This window comes from Apteryx rowi, unplaced genomic scaffold (genome assembly GCF_003343035.1).
Source record: "Apteryx rowi isolate R43461 unplaced genomic scaffold, aptRow1 scaffold_305, whole genome shotgun sequence".
Lineage (NCBI taxonomy): Eukaryota > Metazoa > Chordata > Aves > Apterygiformes > Apterygidae > Apteryx > Apteryx rowi.
In genome coordinates this window covers 835057-856888 of record NW_020449475.1, presented here as the reverse complement: position 1 = coordinate 856888, position 21832 = coordinate 835057, and the positions used below count along the sequence as shown (strand labels likewise).

Sequence of the window (21832 nt, the reverse complement as noted above, 5' to 3'; positions counted from 1 at the left end):
TGAAGCTGTTGGCTCCTCCGTTCCCTGTAAGTGGTACCGATGGGCTGCATTTGCTCCCAGTCACTGTGAGATTTGTAAATGACTTCACAGCCATGGAAAATCAGCAGCAGGGGCAAAGTGGGTGATTCTGTTCCTGCCTCTATAAATTACCTGTTAAAATCTGATGAGCTGTTGAGGTATATTGTTGGGGCTTGACCGGTCTGCTGATTTTATGCCTCTGTAATGCTGTGTTCAATAAAGTAACACCTGCCTAAAACTCAAAATCCACAGAGGGCCTTTGATTTAGTTTGGTCTTCCACTTAGGGCAGTGACCTAATAATTACCAAGTGAAAGCAGAAAGATATTAGTTGATGCATTTCTAACAAATAATATATAACTAAATAAACCTTTTCATCTGTAAGAAGAAAAGCATCACTGATCCTCATGTATTTACTGTGCTGCTTGAATCTGGGTTGTTTTCCTTACTTTTACCGCTTGCAAGACAAAAGTAGCCGTCAGGAGCAAGAGATGTGCAAGACTGGAAGAAAACACAGTATATTAATAACATATACTCTCCTGTACCACTGCAGAGCTAAAAGTGATTGATTGATAATAACCTTGTAGTTACCGTACAATTTGCCTACAATTTTATAGTTGCAGTCATGGCATTTATCTACAGTTAAATGAGATAATTCCTGTGTGCTATCTTGCCAGTCTGCCAAGAGCAATGTACCAATTGTATCTGTAAAGTCACAAAAAATGAATACCTGCTCAAATGCCAAGTTTAATAGAGAAGTTTTAGATACTTACATTATGAAGTTGTTATAAAGAACATTCTTAAATTTGTAAAAGAAATATGATGATGACTATCTAAATCTAGAAAATTCTATCATAATACTGCTTTTATCAGCAGTGTATTTTATAGCATTTGCTTTCTACCTCTCACTATATGAATATTGTGAACCATTTTTGCTGAAAATAACGGAAAATTTGTAACTGCAGACTTATTGAGTTCTAAGCCAAGGGAAAATGTTTATGTAACATTTACTAAATTAATCTGCAAAACTGGTAACTAGAAAAAATACTGAAATGAACCGGTTCAAAACACAAGATCTCTTCTTTCTGCTTTTTTATCTTAAACATATTTACTATAGATCAAAATTAAAGCTGTTAGAAATTTTACTGGAAAATTCCAGGGAAATTCTGTTTTGGAACAGAAAACAGGAAGTTCAGTTAAGACTTCCTGAAAAATACAAAGATATGTGTAAATCTTTTATCTAACTTCTTCCCGTCTGGATTAAAGAGGAGTAGAAAAGGAGGACTTAGGTGAGAGGGCTGCCCAAAATGAGCATGCTTAATTCCTGCAGTTTTCATGCACAGCTGAAAACACGCTATGCATATACCGAGAAAAAAAGCAGCTTCCCTTTCACTCTGAGTTGCAACTAGCTTTTGGTTTTCTGCAAACCCCAAACTTCAAATGAAGCAATTGGGTCAGGAAACCACATAGACAACCTGCTGGAAAGGTTTTCTAAAACCTGAGCGCAGTGAAACTCCCTGGCTTCATAGGGCTCTTTACTGAAAGTGTGGTTCTTATTCCTCCCTTGGTTTAATTCTTATGTACCCTGAAGTCTTTCTGCTGTGCCTGATGCAAAAGGTGGCCTTCCGACTAGGAGCCAGGTACTGTTTTACAGGGCTTCCCTTTCCCGTTGCTAACATGCTTGTTACAGGACTGTCCAAATGGACTTGGAGGAGTCAGGAGCTGCTGTCCCAACAACTTCTGACTTGTATAGAGGCATCATAGGCATCCTCAGACTGCCTAAGACACAACTTCTTAATTCGAAAAGCGTTGTTTCCAAGATTTCAGCCAAGAACGCTGAATTTGAGATTGCCTGTCTTAGGAAATGAACAGTGCTGAAATGAAGGCTTTCACTGGCAAGCCATTTGTTCATCTGGGTGTTTTGTCATCTAGAAACCGTTACTATCTCACAGATACTGTCTGATGATTCTTGTGAAATGAATGAGAGATTTTAGTCCAGTTCCAGGTAGTCAGAGATTTTTCTCTCAAGAGCCATTGTCACATGCGGTGCTGCCTGCCGTTGAGTTTATTAGCTATTCAAGGAGCTGAAATAAGTGTTGCAGGGTGAGGCTAACCGGAGATCTTTATTATTTACATATGTTTTAAAATGTCACCAGGCACCCAGAAAACATAGATGGGTTTGTTAGTTTTGAAGTTTTATACACCTATGTAAGTAAAAGACTACTAAGCCACAGAATTAATGATAAAAAGCAGTACATTCTTCTTTTATTCCTGTTAGCCTTCTCATAAATCCTCAAAGAATCAAATAAATAAATGATGCCAAGTTATTTTCTTTATTTATTATTTGAATTTTGGTAGCACCCACAATATGTTAAACATTGACCTCGCCTGTGAAAAATATAGTCCCTTGCCTGAATACTTTTCAGTTTAAAATTTACAGGATTTGTGCATCTGATAGATTATTCAACTATGTTCTATGATTTTCTCAGTGCCAAAATATGCTTTGCTGTAGAAAACGTACAGTCCAAGGCCCTGATCTTGCCAGCTCTTAGGCTTGTACAATACCATGGTGAGTTTTTCCACTTGCCAGATAGGATTATTCACTGTAGTAAACTTAAGTATGTGTGAAAGTGTTGGCAGGGTCAAAGCCTCTAAGGCTTTGCTCCTGTAAACACTCACACATGTATACAGCTTTACTCACATGACTATGTGCATGGATTTTAATAGGACTAATTCACTTCAGCTGATCAGATTTTTTTCATGTATTTATCTCACTGGGGCATGAAGATAACAATAACCAAAACCAAGCAAATGCTTTTGAGAATTGGGTTGCTTTTGTCAAACTCTCAGCATGCCCTTTTTCAACCAGCTTGAGAAAACCATCAACCAGATCATCATTCTGGGACTTGCCGGGCTCATTTCACTCCAGATTTGCCATTTTGTTTCATCTCAGATGATTTCACTTCTGCCACACACCTCTTTGTATGCACGATCTACAGCTTTTTTCATTTGTTCACTGTAGCAGCCAAAGGTGTGCTGTGACCAGTCTCTCTGATATGGGAACGTTTTTGCATTTATTCGATGCTGTGCCCCACTATGGCACTGTAGTTCCACAGGCTATATTTTTGGTGAAAGAAGCAGAAAAGAGCACCTCTGGAGAGAGAAATCACTTCTCGTGCCTGACTGTGGTGAATCTCCCTTCTCCGGCCCTTGCGTTTGTTCTGGCTGGCTGAGCTGGGCTGTTCTCCGAGGCAGCAGTTATTAATTCACTTCAGCCAAAAGGCTTGACCCCTCCTTTCCTACCTTTCTCCACCATTTTGTGAACCAGACAAAGAAAATGAAGGGGGATTGCAGGTCAGCAGTTACTTCATCTGAGAAAAAAAAGGCCTGCTCCTGACAATGCTGCCAGATTAATCAGACACACTGTCTTTCCACTGCTGGAGCCGAAGGAGGGGAGCTAGGTTAGCGGCTCTGGGAGCCCGGCCTGTGCYGCTGCTTGTGAGCATCTCTGCGGCAGGCATGGGAGCGTGGCACAGGCGAGGAACAGCTCCTTTCTCTGAGGACTTTGTCAAGCAAAGAAGCTGCTGTGCCAGTTCTGCAGGATGGCACGCTGGAGGTGGCAGACGTAGGCAGCCAGCTCCTCTGAAAGAAAGCCCGAACGGCCACGGTTGCCTGCTACGGCCCAAAGTGCATGGTCTTGCTCTAATGCCGCGCTTGCTCTGCATGGGAGGTGCTGGGTGGCCACAGCCTCTGGTTGAACAGGGAGGCCTCTGCCTCTGCTTCGGCAGGTTGTGACCAGGCTGAGAAAACCAGGGTGTGATGGACAGGCTGTGCTCCTGCTTGGTGTTTTACTCATTACCCACCACTGCCAGTTGCAGCCCCAAAGCCCTTCCTAGCAAAGACATGCACTCCATCTTTCTGTTTGAAATATTTTTTTTTAATTTGGTCCTGTGAACTTCTGTTTGCTCTGCAGACATATACTCCAGAAGTGTACATATTAACAAGGTGAAACAGGTGAGCTACAATCACAGGCCACAGAAGGCTGGGGCAAGAGAAAAATAAACAGGACCTGACTACAAATGGAGAATTCACCCAATGCCAATAGTACTTTCTATACTTTAGTTGACTTAGTAAGACTGGATTTCCCTGGAATCTGGATGAATTTCAGAGCTGGATAAAATATAATTGTATATACCCTCTGGCTGTGAAATAGTCCAAGGAATGTATACAGGTGCCTGTCAATGGGCTTTTTTCTTTTCTCCCATTCAAAAGATAGTACTTCAGAAGTCTTCTAGTTTTGCTGCCATTGGGGTTGTGCTAAAGAGCTAAATATCTGTGCTGTACTGGGGATTACTCTAGAATATCCCTTGTGTAGCTCATGTGGCATCAGGATGAGGCAGCCGGGTGACACACAGGACCAGTGGTTTGGCATAAAATGCATGCATGTTATGGCCCACTTGGTCAATTTTGTACTAACACAATTGATTCACACTTCTGCTGGGATGCTAAAGTGCAACAGGTCATTGCAGGGTTTTGGGGTTACTGTTTTTTCCCAAAGTATTTATATATGTCTGGTTGGCTAGACAGAAAAGTTATGCAGATAGCTTTTTTTTAAACTATAAAATCTTCCTTAGTGGCTGAAAGGGTTTTATGATGGAAGTTGTGGAAGCATTGTGAAAAAATTTTCAATAGTGCAGAAACCATCAGCCTCATAGCTGGTGTTTCACTAGTACTGCTTTCAGCATCATTTGCTTTCCCAACTTGTTGTCATTAGATCAGGCTGAGAACAAGACCGATCTTTAACCCAGAATGGATCTTTCCAGACCAGCTTAATGAAGTCGCACTGCCTAGAGGAAAGCGGAATCAGCCAAAATCAGTGCATATGTCAGGATTGGGCTTATCCATAGGTTTCTACTGATGAAGGCTCTGCTAATAATCGACATGTGACGGATATATCATTTAGGTTAGTCTAGACTGTGAGTTTGAACTACATGTTGTTGATAACAGTGAGAAAGTCTTATTTGTGCAGGTTATAGGACCAAAAATATTACCTCTCAAGACTGATGCAAGATTGATGTATAGTAATCTCTTTTTAAAAGAGATTCTGTGGGCTTGCTCAGGGTCATCTCAATTTCCATCTCCTGAGAAGAAAGTATTGGCACCAGAGAAAGAGATCCTGCTGACCATCTGAAGGCTGAGCACAAAGCCTCGGGAGAAGATATCATTATATTGTTAAAGGCTGGTTGCTGAATTGAAAGGCACATGAAGAAATAAACATAGTTCAAAGATTGAATGAGATCAGATTTTAGGCTGCAGAAGTAAAACCTTTTTAAATTCCCAAGATACTTCAGTGCACTAAGGAAACTAAAACAACCCCATGTGATCAAACTCATGAGAGATGCACAACTCTTTTCCCTCAGAGGACTTCACTGAAATACATTTTCTTGTCAAGAAATGGTTCCAAGCATTGTCCACAAAGCAATTATTAATTTGATTAAAGAATCTTCTATCTGGTGTGTACCTGTGGTCATTTTGGCAAAGCCTTCTGAAGATGTGTGAAGATGTGTCTTGACGGCCTACACTTCAACGGGAGTGTGGAGCAGGACTATCCATGCCAGAAGTTGCTAATACATTGGTCAGCTGCAAAAGTGCTAAAAAAAGCAGCACTGTGGATGTCATCTTGGGCTTTGAAAACATAGTTTGGGAATTATTTGTTATTCTGGTTAGGAAATGCAGATACTTATCACTTAGAATGTCTTCTGCACCCAGGATCTTCCAGAAAGATAATGAATAAACTGTTTAAAAGGGCACCAAAACTATATGCAAAGTTCAGAGAATATTTCAAGAACTTGGACATATCCTGAACACGAATGCATGTGAACTGGGGGGAAACAGTATCCACTTGCAGGGCTGCGTAAACAGTAGTGTCATCTGTAGAATGGCTGAACTAACAACTGAAGTATTATCTGAGTATAATAAGATTTTAAGACAAACGCATACTTAGCAGGGCTGAAATTTCACACTCTCCTTTTGAGCTACTACACCCCAGCAACGAACAGATGAGAAGAGAAGAAGAAACGATTCAGTGAGATTAATGAAATCGTGATTTGCCCATTTTTAATGCAAGCAAGCTATCCATTATTACAGCTGAAGAACCATTCTGTAGTGAAGGAATTGTCCCATGTCAGAAAGAGACAAGCAGTGCAAGAAGACCTATTTGTTAAGCGTGCTGTCTGACAAAGAAAAAATCTACCTTAAAGCTCTAAAAATTGCCTGGATATTTAAAGATCTCAAAGATTTTATCATAGACTTTTCTGTGTCCATCCAAAATACATCACTATTGATGACTCCCACGAAAACATCTTGATTTTCTTAATTATACTTGCAATACATCAATGTTTACTTGATGGACTGTTCATTTCTGATGAACCATATCTTACCATCATAGCTGTAGTAAGAACATTGTCACTGGTAGATGGACTATCAAGCCAGCTGCTTAAGACTGAGAGCATGATTGCACATGTTAAAACAGGCTGTGGTAACCAGTGGGCTGATATCTGGTTGGTTTGAACTCACATTTTTGGTCACATTTTGTCAGCTTTGTCAGTGCCAGAAGAGCTCACCTGGAGACAAGATGGATCCTGATTATGCAGTGCACTGAGAACATAAGCATGGGATTTCCTCAGGAACAGAAAATGAAAGAAAGGTCTTTGAGCCCTTCCTGCAAGAGTGAAGATAGATTGATATTTCCTAAGGGCTGTGTGAGGACATTACCAAGACCATCAAATGCAGTACTTACATTCAAAGTGTGATTCATCCTGGTCTTTTGTCTCCATAGGAAATACTTGCCTGTCCTGTATGATATGTCCATAAGATCAGAGCAATGAACAGAAATTGCTTATACATTCAACTTTGCCTTAACATTCTTGATGCTGTGAGGAACCTGACCTGTTTCATCTGACCAGTCAGATGTCAAGTACCTTCTCATGTCCCAGGTTTGCGCATGCTATTTTGAAAAATCAAGTGATCAAGGTTGAAAACCAGCCACAGCTCAAAATTCCTCAGAGTGTTTGTCTACCACTTGCAAAACATTTGTACCATTACTTATTCACTTCAAACCCTTACAGAGAGTATTGAGGCTTCAGGAGTATCATGAAAGCCCGACGTGGCATTGGCCTGCATTCATGAATGGGTAGGGCCATACTTCAGTTTTGCTAAGTCCTTTATCAGCTTAATTCCCTGGTCCTTTTCAAGAACAGTAATATAATGGCTTGGAGTAATGAAAAAAGAAAAAAAGGCAACACAGAGCTCCACTTTAGCCAGTCCACCTCAATTCTTTTTCTGAGGTGACTTTCTCTTTCTTCTCCTCTCCCATGTGTTTTTTTCCATTGTTTGTGTTTTGTATTTGTGGTGGAACAATTCTAGATTTAGATTGTGCTTAAGCCTTTCTCATCTGATTTAGCTCTAGTTTGAGTGTGAAAGCAAATATAATTTTAGAAGGCAATACTGGGAGGATTTTAGTTTACCTGAGATGTAGCCATAACTTCAGCCAGGGTTCTGCAGTACAGATAGTGAGAAAATTTTTATGTTCATGTTTTTAACAGCATTCTAAATAAACAGAATATGTTGAAAATGAGTAACTACTATCTCCAGAATAGTTCCTTTAGGAGCATCAGAAAAGATTGTCAAGGATACCACCACAAGCACCACCAAGTAAGAAACCACCTAATTGCCACATAAGCATCAGGGAGAAGGAATAGGAGGCAAAACACTATTGTGTTGTGGTAAAAGCCAGTGGTATGGCACCTACATATATGTACAATGAACAGTTAAGAACTAACCCATCACACATTAATATGAACATATGTGCTTTGGGTTCTGGCATCCACAATACAATGTGTAATGCACAATGCTTGAATATGAACCTCTGCTATTAAACATTTCTTAGCATGTGAGCATGTGAGTACCACAATCACTGCTTGAAGACCGCTGGAATGCCAGATCTCTCCTACAATATCATCTCTCTGGAAGGAACACAGAATGGAATGGATGTAATAAAAACATTGAAAAAATCTTAAGTTATGAACACAAGAGACTAATTCTCATCCTCGCAGCTTAGTACTGAAGCTGCTCCATGCTTGAATCTGCAGCCTGGCTCTGAAGTCAGTCATTGACCTCGACTAGCTGTTCTCCATGGTCATAGCCCAGGGAGAGCTCTTGGGTCTCATAGCTCCAGCCAACTCCAGCACCCAAAAGGATGATGATTATGGAAGAGGAGTGAGAAGCAGAAGTGAGACTATTGTATCACACACAATTTTAGTTTTGATATCAGAGAGTGAATGCTCTTGCCAGCCTATCCTTCCCTCCCTTTTGTTCCCTCCTGTGAACTGAGGAAATTCAAAATCTGCATTACTAGCAGTTGAATTTTTATCAGACTGGACTGAAATGTCCCTTTTTAATAGTAATGGTACATATCTGTGATTACAAATGATTATTATAAGTGATTATTAATAAGTCTTTCTTTGCTGGAAGGAAGGTACTTCCCAGTTTGCTAGACATTCTAAAATTCAAACCTTCTTTCTGAAGAGAAAAAATCCAGCTCTTCCCCAGTACATTTTTTAATACTGACAATGAACCAAAAACCCCTGTGATTGAGCCCAGTTTGTTGGCCACCAGTGTGAAGTTTCACACAGCTGTGAGTGAATTCAGTGTCAGAGCTTTGAAATGATGTCAGAGAATAAGGAATAAATGGGGAAAGTAAAAAAAATGGGGCAGAATATTTTCTTTTCACCAAAATAACACTTGCTTCTAGTGGATAAACTGAAATATTTATATACTCATACCTCTGTGTACATTTTTATATATTTATATATATATATAAAATGTGAGAAGGCAAATTCTTGAAGGGATTCAAAGTTACAAAAATACCTTTTAGAATAGGAATGCATTTTACTAATAAAATAAGCCATTTCTCCTTTCACTCCTGCTGTTACATTCCCCACTGTGGTCTGGAAACCAGATGATTTTGAAAAAAAAAGGGTCTGATTCAGAATTCAGTTATGATCGAGTAAATCCAGAATAGCTCTTCTGGATTGCAGGGAGTGACTTCAGATTTACACCTAGTTTCTGAGATCAGAATCTGCTCTGAAGTATTTAATTCCTACCAATATGATGTCCTGCTGCTTTACTGAAGCTGCTGTCTGCCACAGGCAGCATTTTCTGTCATTCAGTGAGAGGAAGCACAGTGTGAGCTCTGCAGCTGGACTTGCCGACTAATGCTAGGAAGGGCAGCACAGCAGTAAGAACTTGAAAACAATTTATTTAAAAAATCTTGTTTCCCCCCTCCCTGCTCTCTGGAGGGCCACAATTACAGGAAATGGGACAAGTGTATCAGGAGTTCAAGGGGAGATTGGACGAAAACTTGGAAGAGAGACCCCTTTGAGGGTTACTAAATAGGCAAACCACGTCAAACTCAGGAAATTCCCTGAGCAGAAAATAATTAGAGGCTGAGAGTGTATTTGGAGGTAGCTGATAGTCTTGCTCTGTTCTTACTTGTCCTTGGTGTCTGCATATGGCAATGGTGGAGAAAAGATATTGAGTGAGATGTATTCTTGGTCTGAAACAGTATGGCTATTCTTTCATTTTTAGGGGAACAAAAGATCTGAGGATTGAGGGAGAGACAGCTATGAGAACGGTGCAGCATGGGGTGCCTGATTTGAGATTCTGTGTCAGGAGCTACAGGAAATTTCAGTCTTTTTTTCACTTGGTTTCAGTTCAAATTTTCCCCACACTAGATTGAACTTATGTTCACGTTGACTTCAGCATTCAGATTTCATTCTGTTGAGTAGATTCCATCTGCAGTTTGGCAAACCTGCAATAATTAGCTCTCCCTTGTAATTAAATTTCCAGTTAATGTCCCATTAAGATAAATGAGAAGAGTTCACATCTTTTGCTTAAGTGGTAATTCTGCAAAATACAACATTTCATAGTCTTTGAACAAACAAGCACTTCCATTCGCTGAGGCAAAATGTATTTGTAATACAGGAGCAGATCTTAATTATTTACATCGGAACATTTTTTCTCCCAAGAACTTCGGTGCTAAGTGGATGAATAGGCAAAGAAAAAAGAAAACCTGCTTTGGGGTTAAGGTGTCCGACTCCTCATCAGACAACAGGGCTCTGTTCCTGCTTCGGTTCACACTTGCCTTTCTCATGCAGTGAGTGTCATGGAAACCAAAAATTTTCACAGGTGACTACTAACTGTTTTTCATTGTCCAATTTGAGACAGCTGAGGCCTAATTTCTATAGCTGAATGCTCATGACTGTGTCTGAAACAAGGTGGTTATGCAGTGCTGCTGGTGCTGAAGGTGTTGTGACAAGGCAGGATGTATGGAGAGGTGACAGCAGGGTGAACTTGACAGGTTCCTATTCACCTTTTGAAGCTATGTGGAAAAGGGTATGTTTCATTTTGCTGGCACATGAAAGACAGAAAATAATACTTATTTGCCTTTCTCTGCGCAATGTGTTGAATTAAGAAAGTGCTGCATAATGCTAAGTACTGAGGAAAAACAGGCCTTAGTTGCAGACGTATCTGCAAAAACAAATATCATGCAAACATCATATATTTTAGGGTAAAGATAACTAAAATTCTGCTCTCTGCTGTGAGGGTCTGGGAAAAAGAGTATTTAAAAATGTATTTACCAGGGAATGGATGGAGCTGAAAGCTCATTATGCAGTTCTGTATTTTGCATTTTGAATTATTACTAAATAGATTTAAAAATATCCTTTTTGATTTGTAATATTAATAGCAAAAGATGTAAGCCTGGTGGTTTTGTGCTGGCTAAATACAGCGCTGTTTCATCCCAGGCCATTCAGGGATGCCCTACATTATTTTCTGTTCTCTCTTGCTTGTATACATACAGAGCAGGAGAAAAAAATGCAGGAAAAAGAGGCTCATGATTCTAGTGACCCATTGGCAATAAGGGGCTTTTAGTAGCAAAGCTTCATTTTAAAGGCTCTGGAAATGTATTCTACACCATCCTGGAACAGATTTTTGGAAAAAAAAAAAAAAGCATCCAACAAGAACAGGTTAAATAAGTACTGTGAGCAGTGAATGAGTACATGAAAGTTGCTGGATTACAAACAAAAAGCCTGAGGCTCTGAAATTCTGAAGCCAGCAAAGAATTTTACTAGAATATTAGAATGGCACACACTTGCATGGTATTTTTTGATAACATTAAGCAAATTATTTTATCTCAGTCAGGTGCTGAATATTCACCTGAACTGTGGGAACAGTCTGGGAAGAGCAGCAGTATTTAATTACCTCCTTAAAGCCCTCATGAAATTTCTTTGAAAAACTTGTACTGTGCTCATACAGTAGCTGTTCTTTAAAGGTCATCCTGTTGGCTGGATCCCTTTTTTCCCCCCATTTGCTCCTCCATCGCCCAGATCGTTACCTCTTGGCCTGTTTAATTATCAGATTTCAACATTTCACTGCATATCATTGCCCCAAGAAATGATCAAATCTGATGAAAAATATTTTCTTTCTGCCTTGTCCTATAACTACAAAATTTGTTTTTCTTGTGGTTTTAAAAGGGGGAAAGGGTGGACCAGAAGTGTAAAACTTTGTCAAATGAGAGACTATATGCTAAGTTTTTGCCTACTGTTTTACCGTTGAATCGTAAGCCCTTGAAATGAAGTTTTAAGTACAAATGCTCAGCTGGAGTTGTTAGAATAAGCCAGGGAATACAGCCATCTAGTGGCTACCTACTCTTCCTTCCCACCTCAGTCAGCCTCTTTGGTCACCCCCAAAAATAGACAAAACCCCCCAAATGGAGTAACTTGTTCTGTTCTTACAGAAATGTCACTTCCCTCACTGTTTATTCTTTTTAGATCGCATGTCACTGTAATATTTATTCAGGCTCACAGATAAACTGTATATTGGGTAAAACTCTGAATGTTCCACATGCCTGTTGATTTCTCTAAGACAATTCAATTCCATACTTTATTTGGTTTTCTTTTTGTAGAATTGGATATAGCTAGAACATGACTTTCTGCTTTGTTCCCTTTTTTAAATCAGAATATTTTTATTCAAGCTCTGAACACAGATAAGCTAATTCTTTTCTACTTTTAGGAAAATATTCTTTTTTGAATATGTATTTTGAGCCCTAAGTATATGCCAACAGTGGCATCTCTGCAGTTTATCATGACTGCATTACATAGCATCTCCTCTTTAATCCCTGGAAAATCCCAGACTACTGACAGTGAAAGTCAAATTAATTGTGATATTGTAGCCAGGTACAAAAAGTACCTTGTAAAGGGGTAATAGTTAAGAATTTGAACCCTGATCAAAAACCAGTAATTTAACCAGTGGTTCCATGTCCCTTTTAGGTAGACTATCTAATGCAATTTTGTTCCTGCCTTTGAAGTGAGGTAACTGTGACCCCTTCTTTGGCAAAAGTAGTTCTTCTATAGTTTATAGTACCTTATGAGTTCTGCAGACAAATAATAAATCTCTAAAGTGCTCCTGTCCTGTATGTTAATGAGACTAAATGAGGATCCTCTTTACTGTCTATGGCTGTTCTGAAGCATCTTCTAACTAGCTCTTCTCCTCTTCCACAGCCCAATGGACTGTGAAAAATGAAGGCTTGATATCTTGCACTAGAATCAGTGCAATGGGGAAGACAGTAAAATTCTTCACTACAAAATCATGGACCCTTGTCCATACCCTTAACTATAGGTACAGTGTGCCCTTGCAAAAATTACCTCGATGTGCAAGATAAGTTGGCTTGCCAATAGATCATGCAAGAAGGCTACCTTGGGATACAAATGAGTAATAATCAAAAGGTAATCGTTTCCTTTCAAGTGGAATAATTCAGTCCTAAATGTCTGCCATAATAATGCAAATTTCCTGTGAGGTGTCAGGAGTTTCCAGTTGTGTATTCCCATTATTTGAATTCATGCTTCCCATCTGTTACATGGAAAAGCCCATTCCTTTGCCCGTTCATGTGGGTGAAATTTTATTTTGACTAACACTGGTGTAAATCTGGTTTGAATTATTTTGAAGAAATGTAGCCATTCCCATTTGCACTCCTGCAAGCCAGCAGAGAATTTGGGTCTGTGTTTCAGGGCAGTCTACGGACCTGATTGTAATATCACTTACCCTGGTATTACATAGATACAATATGAGAAGCAAAACCTAGGACTCTTCTCTGATTCACTACAGTGCTAATTTCTTTGTGCAGAAAGTGATGCAAATGTAATGAATGTTGGAATAAAATGATCACTATTGGTGTAGGGTGTCATTCTGTGAGCTGCCCTGAGACTCATGAAGTCTTCTCTGTAAAACAGCAAATAGGATCTCGCTGTCTCACTTAGACTGATATTTCTCTCTCTACCCTTCTCTTATCATTACTTTAAAATATTCAGTAAAATACTAAAAGCTAAAGCTACATAAAGCCTGGTTTGGGCTTCCCCATGATTACACTGCCATATGACTCTTGCAGAATCTTCTTTTGTAGCTTGTGTTGACAAATTGCCTTTTTTTGTTTGGAAACAGTAAAATGTGTGGGGACTACAAAACCATTTGTCACACTCTCGTTCTATGTATATGGCTTTTCCTCTGGTGGAAAAGTATATGAACCAATTAAGCATTTAACAGATAAATATACCAGTGCAGTATATGCCAAAGCAAAGATATATGTTTAGAGCTTTGGCTTGAGTTTCTGAAGGCAGCAAAGAGTGCCACTCCAAGCTGTCTTAAAAGATTGCAGTAAAAGGTTTATGATCTGTGTCTAGTAGCACGGGAGACTCATAAAAAATGTACTCCAAAGGTATAGTGCCATGTCCAGCACTGATTGCTCCGACAAATGAGTCCTCCTCTTCACTAGAGTCATTTGTAATCATATAACAGCTTGACTTTCTGTCTAGAAAGGCATAGTTTTGTCAGACTGGTTTATGCCGCTACACCTCTCACAGCATTATCAGAGACTGTGACAGCTGTTGGTTTCATATTTACTCCCACATTTTTCAGTTCTTTAAACAAATGTTGTTTCTCCTTCTTTACTCTGAATGTTCTAGATGTTGTTGAGGCTTTCTTTCCCTTTAAAAAAAAMCCCAAAAAACGAAAAAACAGAAAGAAACCAAAACAATAATGTGTATTACGAACACATATATGATTTTTTAAAACAGATTTTACAGATTTTTTTTTCTTGCTTGCTTGAAGAGCTTCTTTTTCTGCTATTTGGTCTCAGTGGTTACTACTAGTATTATTGAAGTTCCCTCCAAAGTCTTCTCATTATAAGAACTCTTGGGTTATATTCTTAGCTTACTGAGCAGTTGTGACTAAATAATGCTGTCTCAGGTAGGTGTGGTATATGAACTGCCTTCAGCAGCTTTGGGATGTTTCTTGCAATGAACCAGAAATTTCAGGATCTGGTCCATCAGTGATTATAATTTGACTTCATTAAGAGGAGAGGTTAAATAGACTAGAACTCTTTGGCCAGAAGAAGAGGTGACTCAAGAGAGAAATCATATGTGCCTGTAAAATTCTGAATGCAAGGAAGAAGTGAACAGAGAGTGATTACAATAGCTGCATGAAGTTATTAGGTAGGACAGTTAAATAAAGCAAAGGAAATTTTACACAGTGCAGAAATAAACTCCAGAACTCATTGCTACATGATGTGAATATCAGAAGTGTAAATGACTTCAAAAAGCAATTAGACATGGTAATAAAAGAAATATTCACAGGGAGACCAATGAATTTCTGCAGGCAGGGAAGAATGCCCCTTGGAGCTGTAAAAAAGGGGGTGGTAAACTGCTCAAACTGAAGGGAAAATTGACATTTTAGAAAAAGGTTTGTGTGACTGGTGCTGGAGATGGGCAAAGCATTGTTGTTATTGTTTATGCAGAGCTGTTCAGGAGAATAAGAACGATGTCAGATTTCACTGCTTTTGGTGGACACAAGTGAAGGGAAGCATTGCTTGTATATGTGAGCTTATGCACGTGCACACACACAAATGTAGTGCATTAAGCTATTCAGGTAATCAAATGAAATTCATTCAAACTGTTCACTCCTAAACTCATTTTTTTACTTCAGCATTTTCATTTCATGTACATTAGATAAACTCTGCACACATTTACAACTTCTGCAGAATGCTGAAACTTCTGTTCTTACTAAAATTATGCATCTCCAGTCCTCTAGTGCTTACATTAGATGTCACAACATTTTGTATGCTGTTTGATACAACACCTCGTATTTCCTGAGGGGGACTATGCAGTCTTAGGCTACCTTACTTTTATGACTTTGTGCTTTGTCTTCTGAGTTATTTATGGATAATGAGTGCATGCAGGGATGTAATCGCCAGTGCTTAACTATTGAGGTAAAATTTTTAGTTCACAAAACTGTAGCTGTTGGTTGGATTTTCCAAATGTTGAGATTTGGATTTTCCTCATGAGTAGTCCATTATAATGAATGACCATGGTTCAAATCATGATGTTTTAAACTTAATCAGTGTTTGTTCTGGCAGTAACATTATTGAAAACCATGACTGATATCCTGACTCTAAATTGGTGGAACAGTGATTTAATGCATTAGCAAATACTGTGCTATTAGTCCCGCCTAATATTTGGAAGAAGACTGTAGCACTTCACTCTATATTTTTCATATAGTTTAAAAGTGTACCTTATCTATGTTTCTCTTAGTCCATTTGTTATCTATAGCTCTATTAAGAATGTTAAAGTGGTATCAGATTTCAATCTATACTGAAGTGACAATTCAGTTTCTACTCCCAGTTTGTTCTTAAATGTTTGAGTTCTGCATATTTTAATTTATTGCAGCATGCACTGGGGAACCATTGTATCACAGTGTGTGGTTTTGCTGAATGACTGATAAGATTTGCACAAACTTCAGTCACATTCTTTGTAATGAGGGGGCTTTTCCCTTTTGACACCAAGGCTTTTTCTTAAGTTAGTTAAGACAATGCAAAATAAATAATCTGAACATACTCATTCATGGTACCAATTGCTAGGATTAATATGTTAAAAAAGGAGCTGACTAGAAAAGAATTACAGTATTAAAAAATACTTTATTATTTATGCTATTTGCATTAAGGTTCCCTAATAACACAAAAGCTGACTTTAGAGGGGAAGGCTTTTTTTGTGTTAATTATCCCCGGTAACTTAAACTCAGGAACAATCTGCCTATGAATAACAGTGTTTCACTGCCCCATCCAAGATCTTTCATTCGTACACAAAAAATTATGATTCTGAGGTCATTATGATAAAATGATCCTGAGGATGTGACAAGTTTAGTGAAAGCTTTGAAAGTTTTTTTTTGTCTAAGCATATATTGTCCCTGAACAAAAAGTGGAAATTTCTCAATATTTGGCTGTAAAGTGTGTGTTCGTATTGCCAGTTGGTACGTATAGGCATGTTTAGGTGCAGATCAAGAAAAGAAGGGCCACACGCTGCTGGTGAAAAAAGGCAAAGCTCCTATAATTTCAGGGAAGCTATTGCACTATATACCAGCCGAGAATTGTCTGAGTTTGAACAAACAGTATCTTTTCTATTAGGTTATTTTTTCTTCTTTGCTGTTAAGAATTTCTTCTGACATTTCTGTCCTCTTTGTAAACTATTCCTCAGTAGTATTTCTTTTCATATAAATCCCTGAGGTCTTTGTGAATTTTATCACTGCTTAAAGCTTTGCTTGCTATCAAAGGTTCTTTTGCAATCAAGAAGAGCAGTACCTAAGAGTGTACAGCCTGTGCTGCACAAACTTGCATTGAATATTGTAACGCAGTCAACCCCTGTAGATAGGGCTTTCAGTGTTTATTTTAGAAAATGGACATAACTGCTGTAGGTTCTTTTAACTAAAAAATGAGGGTCCTCCACTTATGTCATGCCATGACCCACCCACTGAGGAAAATTTTCCATGCATTTTACAGATTTCATCTTCAGTCATTCTGCTTAAAATACTGTCTCAAGTTTGCTATTTCAGTTACCAATGGCTTTTTTTTTTGCTTGCTGATATCTCTTTCGAAATGGACAGCTTGTCATAAAATGTGGTCTCGTGTTGTGCTTTCCCAAAGTGTGGGTTGATTTTGAACAGATCAGACACTACTACTGCGTAACTACTGTCAGTTTTACTAACATCACTTTCTGTCTCTGAATAGGATGGCTTTAGCATCGCTGATGAAAATCTACATTTGATTTTGAATGGAAAATCTCTCTCTCTCTCTCTCTCTCTCTATTTTTTAAAAAAAAGGACACTTCCTGATATAGTGATTGCAGTTGGACTGTAACTACACTGCAGTTAGTGTATAGTTTCATTGAAGATTCACTTTTTGATACTTTTAACTGACATTTATACAGGTGATTTATACAAGTGAAAAATATTCATACAATGGAAAGTAACTATGATATAAATAACTGACCATTAAAAAATCTGAATTATAAAAGTGTATATACCAAGCGTGAAATTTAAGGGGTGCAAGTGTTACAATCACGTAATTTTCCTTCTGCAGTGTAACAACATTATAATTAATGATGCTATAATGGTCTATTCCTACCATCTAACTGTGCTAACCATGCTATGAAGGCTACTGGATAAGTATAATTGAAATGTCAGACATTATATGATTTTGTAATGTACTATATAACAGAACTCTTTAAATTAATGAACAATAGAGTAGAAATAGTTGCTCAGAAAGAAATCTGTATCAACAGAAAGGGATACATAAATCTCCCTTCTGTGCATTTGCACATCCATATATCCACGCAAAGAAAAAGGAGAATAGAGATATGTCTTAAGGGTAATTTCTTCACCTATAGTGCCTTCCAGTCATGTTATTTTGTGATGTACATGTCTGAAAGACAAGCATTGGTGGTAAATGTGATTGATAACTTATTTTGACAAACAGAAAAATTGTGGTTACAATTCACAGACGTGACCCAAAGAATGATGCTCYTACTTGTCACATCTGTGAAAGTATCCAGTCTGGAGTAACAACTTACATGTGAAACCAATGTGCTCTTCTATGTAATTTCAGAATTTCTGTGAAGACACCACCAAGACATTCTGCTCAAATCAAGCTGCTGATGTTTCGGAATTAAAAGTTGGTTGTCAAAATGATTTGATGCACCACGAGAAAGAGAAAGATATGACTAGGACAGCTACATTAGTGGAAACCAGTGTGGTTAAAGGTCAGTTAAACTTTATGATTTGAGTATAATTAATATAACAAAACTTAACCCTAGCCTTGATAAATAATTTACATGCAGGATTATTTTGCATGATTTCATTTGGAATCTGCGGATTAGTCAAAAGAGATAAAATGTTCACATCTCTGTTCTTCCACCATAAATGCCATAAGGCAAATTCATCTGAGCTCTCAACAGAAGCATGATATTAAAGTCTGTTTGACACTGCAGCATGAATATTCAGTAGTTTTCAGGAATCAACTTGTGTGGAAAAGATGCAGTTTCCTTTTGCTTTAGGAATCTACACATCATCTGTTCTAAAAAATGCTGATTCCAAGAAGCATTGAAGATGAGCAAGCAATTTACATTAAAGATATGAAGATTTCTTCAAGTCACATTTTCATGTTTTGAAGAAAAAGTAGTATTGAGCAAATTACTTGACCATCAACTGTTTTCAAAGTCACCCTTTCCTTAGATTTCCCAAGTATTTTTGATAACTGCTTAGGTTTTCTACTTATCTTTCAACTTTTGCTTTCTCAGAACATATTGAGGTTGAGAAGCTAAATGATATGAGGACAAATCCAAAAGACTTTGAAGTTAATATAAAAAATTCAATTGATTTCACTAGTCTGTCAGTCACAGGTCGTATCTGAAGTATGTCACATTAATTGCAGCACTGGAACATCTGGAGAAGTAGGGCATAAGTATTCACTGCCATTGCATTTGTTAACTGATATTTGATATTAATATAAACTTCCCATAAAGTTTTTCTTTATTGTCTCATCATTCAATGTGTAACACTCCCAAAAATGATGGTCTGTATGTTTGAAACCATTCTCATTGAGACTTCTCCAAATGCAAATTAAATAGCTTTTTTAGTGTTGAATATTGAATATCTGGCAATTCTCATGGCCGTGAAAGTTGATTATTTGGGGACAGATTTTCAAATGGTATTTTGGTATTCAACTGCTTTTGAAAGATAATATTAAATTTGTTATTTTGTGGCTTTGAAAATCTCCCTGTAGGCTCCATTTTGTCAGTGCTTAATGATTTGATTAGATTTTGTAGCAGCAAATGGTGAAGCTTCCACGTTGCCAGCTCTGGAGAATGATATCCTCCATTTAAACCATGGAACAGAAATATTACCAAGATGGGTTGATGATTTACAGTCTTGTGCCAAGGGTACTACTTGCAAAATACCGGGGCTTGACTTTGAAAACTGTTGTTCATGCAAAAGGGATCAGCTGAATCAATTATAGGGATTGATCTCTGTGGGGTAAGGCAGGCATGAGAGGTGGGAAGGGACACACCTGAAGAAAACATGCCTAAGGCATCCTTACTGAAAGAAGTCAGGCTTACAATTTGTGCTGAGGACTGGCTTTTCCACAACTGCAGAACTCCGTGCTTGTGTAGCTGCTTTACCTCATTGTGTTTGAACTCCTCACAGACATGGAAAGTGACACAGGCTGAAGTCATGTAACAGTTTTATAATCAAGATTTTTTCAAAGATTTTTCTGAACCCAGCGGCTCAGTTCAGCACATTCATGTAGTGACAAGCATTATCTTACAGTCACTTCCTGTGCCTCTGTTACAGGAACAGTGCAGTGGTTTCTAAACTGAGATCCCCCGGCTGAAAAAAAGAAGTTTGGAGATACTGTTACTAAAGCTTCAGTTCAGTAACAGCATTAGAAGGTGGCTGCTCTTTCCATTCTTTATTTTGGAATCATCATAGTTTGAGACCTTGTTACTGCTTTTGCATCTACATATAGCCATAAAACTAGCTGGCGATTGTGTTCATTTCAGCTAGTACTGAATTGTCTTTTCTTTCTCTACAGGGTAGGTTTAAGGCAGGAGGGGAAGGGGCCCCCCCCATACCAGATGTGGATTGAGATCTCAAAGTGAAAAGAAGCAACAGACAGTATGAACAGAGGCTTATTAACTGACCATAAGATGTGCATGCATTAATGCAGCACCTGTTGTGTCGTCAACAAGGAGAAGGCTTCCTATCCCATTTTTAAAGGCTTGATGGGACAGTAGTTAGTCTTCACTTCATGCATTGGGATTGCTGACTGCGTCACTGTCAGGATGCTCAAGCTGTAAGAGCAGCACTCAAGTGTTTAATGTTTTAGACAAACAGACATGCTTTCTGTCTTTCTTACTTTCTTCCAGTGATCTAGTCTGCTTCACTGGATCAGTTACCATGGCAGGATGCTACTTAGGACTTGCGCTTTGCCTCGCTAGCCTGGAATGACTTCCAAAAGTTTTTATGGTTCTCAGGGTTTTATAGAATCACAGAAGAGCTGAGGACAGAAGGGATCTCTGGGGATCCTCTAGTCCAACCCTTCTGCTCAGAGCAGGGTCAGCTAGAGCAGGCTGCCCAGGAATCTGTCTAGCTGGGTTTCAAGTATCTTCAAGGATATTCTGCAGCTACTCTGTGCAACCTATTCCAGCGTTTGACCACACTCACAGTAAAAAAGTGTTCTCATGTTTAAATGGAACTTCCTGTGTTTCAGTTTGTTCCCATTGCCTTTTGTTCTGTCACTGGGGACTACTGAGAAGAGTGTGCCTCTGTCTTCTTCACATCCTCCCATTAGATACTTATACACACTGATAAGATGTCCCCTGGGCCTTCTCTTCTCCAAGCTGGAGAAGTTCCAGCTCTCTCAGCATTTCCTCGTACAATGTTCCAGTCCCTTAATCATCTTCGTTGCCCTTTGCTGTACCTGCTCCAGTATGTCCATGTCTTTCTTGTACTGAGGAGCCCAGCACTGGACACAGCACTCCAGGTGTGGCTTCACTAGCGCTGAGTAGAGGGGAAGGATCATCTCCCTCAACCAGCTGACAACGCTCTCAATGCAGCCCAGGAAGTTAGCCTTCTTTGCCGTGAAGGCACATTGCTGGTCCATGTTCAATGTGTTGTCCACCAGGACCCCAGGTCCTTCTCCGCAAAGCTGCTCTCCAGCTGTTCAGCCCTCAGCCTGTCCTGGTGTATGGGGTTATTCCTCCCCATGGGCAGAAATTTGCATTTCCCTTTGTTGAACTTCATGAGGTTCCTCTCTGCCCATTTCTCCAGCCTATTTAAATGATAGTGCCCCTCTAAATGGTAGTGCAACCATCTGATCTGATCTATCAACTACTGCTCCCAATTTTGTATTATCTGCAAATTTGCTGAGGATACGCTCTTTCCCATCATTCAGGTCATTAATGAAGATGTTATACAGTATTGACCCTGGGCTACTCCACTAATGACTGGCCTTCAGCTGGACTTTGTGCTGCTGATCACAATCCTTTAAGCCTGGCAATTCAGCCAGTTTTTAATCCTCCACACTGTCTATTTAGCTAGTTATTTAGCAGCCAAGACTTCCCCTGACCTTCACATCCTCAACCTGTTCTTCCTTGTTTATAAGTATGAGGTCCAGCAGAGCATTTCCCTTCATCAGCTCCTTGATCACCTGTGTTAGGAAGTTATCATAATGCACTGCAGAAACCTCCTGAATTGTTTGTGCCCTGCTGTGCTTTCTCTCCAGCAGATATCAGGGTGGTTCAAGTCCCCCATGAGGACCAGGGTCAGCAAATGTGAAGCTTCTTATGGTTGGGTGAAGAAGGCCTCATCTACTTC

The 21832-nt window shown here is 39.0% G+C and overlaps 1 protein-coding gene across 1 annotated transcript in view; it reads left to right on the top strand.

Annotated features, from left to right (window-relative positions):
* The window catches only part of THEMIS (thymocyte selection associated), an 88451-nt gene that overhangs the window by 50956 nt on the left and 15663 nt on the right, over positions 1-21832 (top strand). The window contains exon 5 of the mRNA XM_026070160.1: positions 18063-18216. Within this exon, the coding sequence (XP_025925945.1) occupies positions 18063-18216 (154 nt within the window). The remainder of the gene's footprint in view (positions 1-18062; positions 18217-21832) is intronic.